General features: G+C 42.4%; 1 protein-coding gene across 4 annotated transcripts; it reads left to right on the top strand.

Annotated features, from left to right (window-relative positions):
• On the top strand, positions 1-8,809 carry LOC127589507 (acanthoscurrin-1). Of its 4 annotated transcripts, none has more exons than XM_052048699.1 (22): positions 1-148; positions 924-971; positions 1,119-1,142; positions 1,608-1,667; positions 1,769-1,804; positions 2,127-2,198; positions 2,287-2,364; positions 2,480-2,503; positions 2,579-2,623; positions 3,010-3,315; positions 4,393-4,452; positions 4,544-4,588; positions 4,692-4,733; positions 4,816-4,869; positions 4,954-4,989; positions 5,405-5,449; positions 5,547-5,731; positions 5,806-5,880; positions 6,668-6,694; positions 6,877-6,918; positions 7,649-7,705; positions 8,606-8,809. In XM_052048699.1, exons 1-17 carry the CDS (start codon positions 67-69, stop codon positions 5,669-5,671), a joined length of 1,182 nt encoding a protein of 393 aa, XP_051904659.1. In that variant the 5' UTR covers positions 1-66; the 3' UTR covers positions 5,672-5,731; positions 5,806-5,880; positions 6,668-6,694; positions 6,877-6,918; positions 7,649-7,705; positions 8,606-8,809. The 4 variants fall into 4 exon arrangements, with proteins under 4 accessions (XP_051904659.1, XP_051904658.1, XP_051904660.1 ...); XM_052048698.1 differs by having other exon boundaries at positions 1,116-1,142; XM_052048700.1 differs by lacking the exon at positions 3,010-3,315 and having other exon boundaries at positions 1,116-1,142.
• The last annotated feature ends 172 nt before the right edge of the window (positions 8,810-8,981 follow it).

The following is an 8,981-nucleotide window of genomic DNA, read 5'->3' as shown; positions in this document are numbered from 1 at the left end:
GGAGTGTGGATATAAAAGACCTCGGAGGGATGCCACATTCACTCATTCGATTTATCCATCTTTTGGATGCCCTCCTCCGTCATGTGGTGTCCATCTCTTCTTCACGCCTCGCTGCTCCTCTGCCTCGCCAGGGAAACCCTGCAAGGTGGTAAGTTAAAAAAAACTAACTATGAATTAAAAACAAATTAATGTAACAGAAACTGTCAATTTTTTTATACATCCATTTTCCTCATGAGGGTCGCGGCTGTGCTGGAGCCGATCCCAGCTGTCTTTGGGCAGTAGACGGGGTACACCCTGAACTGGTTGCCAGCCAATCACAGAAAAAATATTTATTCTTTGTATACTTGATATTTTTTCATAAATGTACGACGGCCATTGAAGGACAAAACAGTTAATGTATACCTGGTTGTTATTAAAAGTTAGGGTTTTTTTTAAGCTCAGTGATTCTTTCCGAGCTCAATAAAGTTGAACAATAGTTGAAAAATACCTACTTCTATGCTTCAAAGGTGCTTTATAAATACAAACTATAGTTAAGTATTAATATTGAATGAAATTGCTGCCACGGCAGCAAGCCCCCCCTGTTCTATTTCATCAGTACACAGTGGAATGATTTTTCTTCAGGAGCTGTCATGAATCGGCGCCTTCAGTGGCTGCCTCTCACCTGTGTGTTCAAACTCGCTCCACTGTACTGCACTTTGAATCGTTAATATCGCTTTGATCAAAGGATTGACGGGCATGCGTGAGAGGAAATTTGGCGAGTGCATGTGAGAAGAAGCGGCAGTCTCTACACAGTCGCCTCTTTTATTGAATTTTTTTTAATAGTCATTTTCAGTGAAGGCCTCTTTCAATGTGACTATTCAGTACATAGGAAGTCAAGTCCAAAGTTTTGAATGTGGTTGTTATTTATTGTTTTCATTTTTCAGGGGTGAAACCTCAGAGCATGTCTTGGAGGAGGATCATGCCAGCCAGAGGTATAGTCAATTTCCTCAGAGGGGAGAAGGCTTCTTTTGGGCTAACATTAATTTGAATTCTCTTGAATGGATGAAGTAATAGTTGGGGACTAACTGACCAAACACAATATGTGAAAAGTGTTGAAAACTCTTTCGTCTGCTCAGCAGGTGTCGGCATCGGAACCAAAGGCGGTGAGTGCATTTTTTTTTTGTACATATTCATCTGTAGGGCGGCACGGTGGTCCAGTGGGTTGCACATCGACCTCAAAGGGCAGAAGTACCGGCTTCAATTCCACTCTGGCCTCCCTGTGTGGAGTTTGCATGATCTCCCCAGGCCTGTGTGGGTTTTCTCCGGGTACTCCGGTTTCCTCCCACATTCCAAAAACATGCATGGCAGACTGATTGAACACTCCAAATTGTCCCTAGGTGTGAGTGTGAGCGCGGATGGTTGTTCGTCTCTGTGTGCCTTGTGATTGGCTGGCAACCGGTTCAGGGTGTCGCCCGCCTATTGCCCGAAGACAGCTGGGACAGGCTCCAGCACCCCCCGCGAACCTAGTGAGGATCAAGCGGTTCGGAAAATGTATGAATATTCATGTGTACACCCTGAAAATTGTGAGAGATGTACAGGTATGTCATCTTTGGATATTTTGTCCTTAGTGAACGGTGCCCACGGATCAGTGGGAAGAAGATATGTCAACAAACCATTGAAGGCTGGAGGTCTGTTTCGTTTTCTTTGTGACTTGATAAATGTGCTTTATCTGAGTGTTGAAATTGCAAAAAGAGTCATAATCATGTTTAAATGCTTTTCCTCTGTTCAGTTGGCCACTACGCCGTTCCCAGTCCACTGGGTGTCAGTAAGTGATCGTTATCATCAGCAAAACAAGAAAGTTCTCCAAATATGAAATCATTTCTCAGTCTAAGAAGATCGCCAAATATTACTCAAAGGAGCTCCCGTTTTAACGAAATGTCTACAAGCAACATTTAAACATGAACTGGAGTCGGTGTTCTCTTTTTTCAGGGAAATGAATGACATTGACTAGCTATGAAAATGTTTTTTCCTTAGAACAGTGGTTCACAAACTTTTTACACCAAGTACTACATCATAAAATATTTGTTATATATGATAGTAAGTTAAAAAAAATAGAAAGTCCATCAAACAAATTCTTGTTTTCCTAGTGGGCTACCAACCTCTTGGACAAGGGTTTGTACCTGGACGATTTCCCGCCTATGGAAACCCTGGACTCTATGGTATATATATCATTAGCAGAGCGATTAACCTCTCTTGGTTACTGCGTGAGATGACTGCAAATATTTTTTCTTTTTTTTTTTTTGGCAGGTGGCAATCTTGGCACGGGCTTGCCACTGGGGCACGCACCTGCAAATGGCCACGGCTTGGGCCACGGAGCCAAACGCGGTAAGAAGAGCCTCATTGGAGGTCTTGCAGAGCTTTCCCCAGCGGCATCTTTGGGGAAATTATGTTTCATCATTTGACGTTGCGAGTAAAAAGTGTTTTATTTTGTTTTTTACAGTTTATGGCGTCAACCCTGTTACGGGTAAGCTGTTCAGTTCATTTTTGTCACGTTTTTGTCCATATGTCAGAATTGTTCGTCTCTCTATATTATTTCCAGGATTTGCCCCTTACGCCGGCATGGGCTACCCCGCCGTCCGACCAGGTACTAGAACCATTTCATCTGAACTCTGGGACTTTATGAAAGATATCTGGAGGTTGGGTGCAGAGCAATGCTTTTACTGTGGAAAAGGGATTGATCCATTCACTCATTCATTCACTGATTGTCATTTTTCTGCGGAAAAATTCCATGAAAATTCTTGGTTCTGAGCTCATTTAGCTCAGCGACGTGGACCATATACGGAGTTTACGGAGTTACCCCTTTTCTATGCAGTTTATTTCACATCAGGGTTCACTTTGGGTTTACAACGACCCAACAGCTCTCTGGCAACGTGGATTCCGGTGGTTGCAAGGTGCATGTGATGACAGGCATTGCTCTGACGGCGTGGGATGAACACGTTTTGCATGATGGTATGTGCCCCACCCCGTCAGGTGTTTCTGCGGCGGAATTGGGACCATTGGAGGAAGCTGCCCGTAGCCAGGCCGCTCAGGATCAGAAGAGCGCAAAGACCCGAGCGCTTGGAGGACCAGAAGAATATGGAAGGTCCGCCATGTGGACAGGAAGTCGCAAGAGTTTGGGATCTGAAGTGATGTCCACTGGAAGTGGACTCAAAATCCTTGACCCAAAACCAAAGATGTCAAGGCCCACCACAGGGGATTCAAGTCTTGGTCAGGCTGTAGGAGGTGCTCCTGAGCCTTCAGTCCTCAGTCATGGAGCAAGACAACCACAGTCTGTGGGTAAAGACAAGCTCCAAAAATTGGCTTCTCCAGCACAGAATGCCAGAAACCACGGTTCTGCTCGTCCACAACGCCGGAAAAACAAAAACTGTGGATCCCCATATTCGCCAAACAATCACCGTGAGCTATCCAGTTCTGGGATGACACCGAGATTAGCGCCTAATCTTGCTCCTCAAGCTCCAACACCAGATCAACATCGACTTCTATCATCCCAAGACGCTCGCTTACAAACTCCCACATCTAGAATCGTTTTATCTCCCGAACAGAAGAATCCAGATGTTCCAAATCGACAAATGAGTGGCACTTTGGGCAAGCAAGTGTCGAATCCCCAAGTGCAGGAAAGGCAGAGGCATATACCTTTGTCTCCGGAAACAGGTTTCAGTCTTGCTCAGGCGAGAGTGCAAGAAGGTAAAAAAAACTTTCGATAATTTGGAGTTTCAGCAGATCACTGAAAAGGATTGATCTCCTCAGGCCCTCAAGGAAGGACTCGATTGTCTTCGTTTTCATCAGCCTACTTTCAAAGAGCTTCAAAATTCAAGCCAAATGGGCTATATTTCGTTTTGAGAAACATCAAACTTATTTCACGAGTGTTTCTGTCAAATTACTGAACATTCCGAGGTGCAGGGGCGGGGCTAAAATGTGCCCCTTCTGTAACTGTCGATTGATGTCACAAGATGGTGGCAAATCACAGGCAACGGCAAGCTACGAGGTGGTGCCAAGGTGATACTGTTTCACTTGTATGTTGTACGCAAGTTAGTACCCTGGGAGAGTTTCTAAAGCGTGTACCAGTCTTTAAGCAGGAGCATTTTTAATAGGACTCAAATTATACTACGGGGTTCATGAGAATATCACAAATCATTCCATAACATACTGTATAACGTTGAACAATGAATATTCCATCTGCATTGTGAGGTTGAGCTTGTACTTTCGGTTTTATTTAGTTCATGGCAATGCTTACCTTTAAAATGCCTACGAGCTTCTATTTACTTTCGGCGCTTCATGTATTATTTCCATCCATGCTACTGATTTGTCGATACTTTGTTGCGTGGTCTTGTGTTGAACCTTTTCTCTCCACAGGTAATGGTGGTGCAGGGAACTATCTTGGAGGAAACGTGGCCCCAGGGTCTTACGGACCAGGTATTGCTGGCGCACTAACATTCAAAGTCACATTCCTTCGAAAGCATCCGCATGTAAATGATGATGACGAATGTTTACACATGGGCCACAGCTTTAGGACAGGGAGGATACCTGGGAGCAGCTGGGAAACTTGGAGGTACACTAACCCAATGAGCTATCATCACATCGTCCTATATGTGCCCGTTTTGTGTTTTCCCTTGCTAATTCCTACGCTTTTATGTCAAACACGTCAGCTCCAGCTGCTCTTGGCCAGGGAGGATACACAAAAGGTGTATCAACAGGTGAGGGTTTGTTTGGATGCAAACTCCTGTGATGTATTTTTCTGTACAACCCCAAAGTAGTGAGATTGTGTTGAATGGATAGGTTATGCTAACGGTGCCGGACCATATGGGGGTGCACTGGCAGGCAACGGCCTAGGTAAGAAAACATCAAACCAAAGATGGACATATAAATGTATACATATGACTTTGTATTACATTTACTTGCCACATCTTTTGGCAGGTTATGGAAATGGTTACGCCAACCCGTACGGAGCTGGTGAGTACAAAAAAACTTTGGATGGATTGAATTGAAATAAAGGAAATAGATTTATAGAAGGTCTGATGCATGATTATGATTATACAAGTAATGAAGGTGCAGTGTGTGCTTCTGTCCACTGGGTGTAGCTGTTTCAAAACTGTCCACTTGATTTTTTTAAGTAAGGTACCGGTACTGTAAAGCGTCTTGTAATATTTGTTACATGAATTTGTGAAAAAAAGTTTTTTTTTCCCTAACGTGAATGTAGTATAAACTGTTTCCCGCTTCCATTGGAAGGTATTCTCGCATCTCCAAAAGCATTAAGGAAACAAAAAACGTTTGTTGCGCCAGGCCAACTCAAAAAGCACACAAAAAAGTAATAAATGGCCAGAAGTTTGATTTTTTTTTTCTCTTCCCCCTCCCCTCAATGTTGCAGCTCTGGCCACTGGAAGCTATGCTGGCCAGCCTCAGGTGCCATACGGTAAGACATTAAGCAATTCAATAATGTCTGCCCTGCAATACACTCAGTATCTAAGCGTATAAAGGAACTTACGTTGAGGACCTTATCTGTTTTCCAGGAGGACTCAGTGCAGGATTGGATCCAGGTGCTGGCAAGTATGGTGAGAATACTCGACTTGTTATGATCATACAAATGCATATAATCATGAAAATACAACCACGAGAGTTTGTTTTCATCCTCTAGGAGGCGCAGCATCTCAGGACCCTTATGGGGGCACTCCGCTTGCTCCTGCCCGACTTGAAGGTCACTTGTTTTTACGTTTGAACTAACTCGTTACTTTGCCGAAACTATAACCATGAACATGTCTGCTCCTTTAGGTGACGGCGGCTCCCTATACCCCTCCCAGCCCATCGGCCTCAGTGGCGACGGCAGCAAAAGCGCCAGCAAACACGGTGTGAATGGGCGATGGTGTGGTGGGAAAAACATGCACTTTAATGCATCTGACACACTTTCATTCAACTTGATGCCAGGAATCGACACTCCTTCTCAGTTATTCTCAAACTTTTTTACAAATATCAGCTCTCCAAATATCACCATCATATACAAAAAGATGATTGTAAGCATTATTCACAGTTTGAGCACAGCGTTTAAAAAAACTGAGCTCAATAAAAACTACACCCTAATTACATTTCTGAAAATGTACTTAAAAGTTAAATAAAACTGACCTGAACTGTGCAACATTAAAAATGCTTTAAGTTGATATCACTGCACAGCTTGAACATTTTACTCAGTGATTCACTATTGTGCCACTAGAGGGAGCCCGCTCAACACTAGTGGCTAAAGTGACAATTTTGCAGTTCTCTGCACTTAATATTTTCGTTTCTCAACTCGAGGCATAACAAGCACATCCCGCGACTGCTGTCCCCCATTCTTCATGCAACAAAAGCTGTTTTCGAGTCGACACACTCCGCTTTAGAGTGCGGCAGAGCGAATTGTGCTTAATTTAATTCTGGTCCTGGGGATGCTTCCTCTCATTTTTCATTGATATTTTTCTGTATTTTATTGTTGTACATATCCTTTTATGCTTTCACCATGACACAAAATATATTACCACCATTATTCCATGACATTGGGCCATCACTCAAAACAGGCCGATTTTGAAGAGGGCTGAAAAAAGGTCTAAACTGCATTTTGATCAAAGCACATTTTTGACCAGAATTATGTTTTGTGTGCTTTCAGGTTCCGCATATGGAGCTCCACAAGCAGGTGACTTTTCTCACTCTACTCTCGTCCCACCACATCATGTCGTTGTTCTGTGTATTAAATTCTCTTTACGCTGCACTTGAAATGAATGAAGTATATGGACTCATGCAAAGAATTAAAAATGATGTATGTTTTCAGTTGTTGTAACATCAAGGTCACTAAGTGTTTTGTATGTGTTTTCTAAGGTTACCTTGCACAGCCACTTGGCCCAAGTCAAGATGCGTTGGGTAAGCGGGACGCTAGTCCAACTTCCTCCTTCACACGCAACTTCCTGGCATTGTAGAAAAATGCCACCATAAGGTTTCTCTTTGGGCTAATGTGTTAAAACTTTGAGGAGAGCAGCAAAGAGCCAAATAAGATAAGATAAGAAAACCCTTTATTAGTCTCACAATGGAGAAATTCCCAATTCATAGCAGCAAAGTTATAGCAAACAAAATGAAGATATTTTGGTTTTCTTGTACTCAAGGGAAGGAAAAGGAAATTCTATGTTTGGTCAAATTTGTTTCGATCAAAAATATTTGTTTCTACATTCAGGTCATTCAAAGGTAAGTAAGACTGACAGACTTTAAATCACAATGCAGTCGAACTACTTGTTTGCCTGTGATATTATCATGAGTGATTACATGATTAAAACACACACATCTATCAAGATACAAATAGATAATCTGTCATTGAAATGGGAAAATTCACATCAGAATTGTCATTATCAACCAATAGCTTGTAACAATGTGGCTAAAATGTACAATATCGATGTATATTGTTCCTGTTTTTTTACACATTATTTGGGGCTTTTTGTTTTTTCTTGTGACGTGATTTTTTTTCTCTCTCTCCCTCTCTCCCTCCACACTCTCACACACACACACACACACACACACACACACACACACACACACACACACATCAATTAATTAATTAATTATTAAACACATTTTATACCTTTTCCATTGTGAATCGCAGGGGCAAAAGCGTCCAAGTACGGCGTGGGAACCGGACCTCTTGGAGTTGGATACAGAGGTAAGAATGAGCGTTGTGTGAAAATAAGACAGTGGAACCGAAATACAGGGATGGGCAACTTTGATGGTGGAGGGCCCCACAATTCATTATCAGTGCTGCTTTCTAACCAGATGTGTGACAAATTGCCGTTTTAAACATGGACATAATATGTACCGCGTCTGGAGTAGAAAAAATACAAGTATAATTGACTGCCACTGAACTGAATGGTTTTTTTTTTAAACCTAAAGATTTCATGGGGTGGTACAGCTCTGTACAAGAGTGGTCGTCTCCCAACCCAGAGATTGTGGGTTCAATCCCCTGCCCCTTTGACCACGTCAAAATGTCCTTGCACAAGTCACCAAACCCCCAGTTGCCCCTTATGCTGCATCATCGTTACATGAATAAGGAGTCAGTGTGAAGCGTTTTGGACGCTTCATGGGTGGAAAAGTGTGATGCAAGTAAAAGCCCTTTTACCAATTAAAAAAAAACCAACAACAACAACAATGAACCTCCAATCCATGTTTTTCATGAGACGAGATGGGCTCCACCACCACCCTTCACCCCCAAAAAATATAAAAAAAATCTGCAACCAGGTAAATCAGTGGGTGTCCAACCATGAGTATTGGAGGATCCACTGTAGTAGATGAAATATGTTTAGAATTTTCCCCACCCAAATTTGAAAGGATTCCCCCCCCCCACTCTCAATTTTAGTTTTCATTGATCAAGAGGCCACTCAGAGTGTGGCTGTGGGCCACATGTGGACCATGGCCTGCCAGTTGCCCATCCCTGCCCTGACAGTAAAACCCTAATTAAGTTTAGTCTCCAGGTTTCCTTTTTGTACCTGACATGGAAAGGTTTTGTTTGTCTCCTTAAAAGTAGTCTTCATAGTATAATTATCGTTTTTATCTCTGTCTTTGCCAGGTTGATTGAAATGGCCTGCTGGTTTACAGGTGGATTTTGTTTCTGATTCACTGATTTGTTTATTTTTATTTTTTTTAAGTCTGTGTGTGTTATATTTTCGTAATCTTTATACTTAACAGACGTTTAAGCATTCACTCACTGGTCAAAGTGAAAGTGACGCTTTGAGTGGATGATGTACTTAAAAATAAATATGGACAAAACACACATTGCCTTTGTATTGATTCCATTTTCCCATGTGAATATAAGGCCTAGAGACTTCATATTTTACACCCATTTTGCTTGCATGCATCGCTCATTGATGCCTCATTTGTTCACAGGAAATGTAACCACTTCCTGTCTTGTTGATGCAAGAAATGAAGTGTCAAGATGTCTATTC

The sequence above is a fragment of the Hippocampus zosterae genome, chromosome 17 (assembly GCF_025434085.1).
Source record: "Hippocampus zosterae strain Florida chromosome 17, ASM2543408v3, whole genome shotgun sequence".
NCBI classification, from domain to species: Eukaryota; Metazoa; Chordata; class Actinopteri; order Syngnathiformes; family Syngnathidae; genus Hippocampus; species Hippocampus zosterae.
The sequence above is the reverse complement of the archived record's forward strand: the minus strand, read 5'-3'. Positions and strand labels throughout refer to the sequence as shown.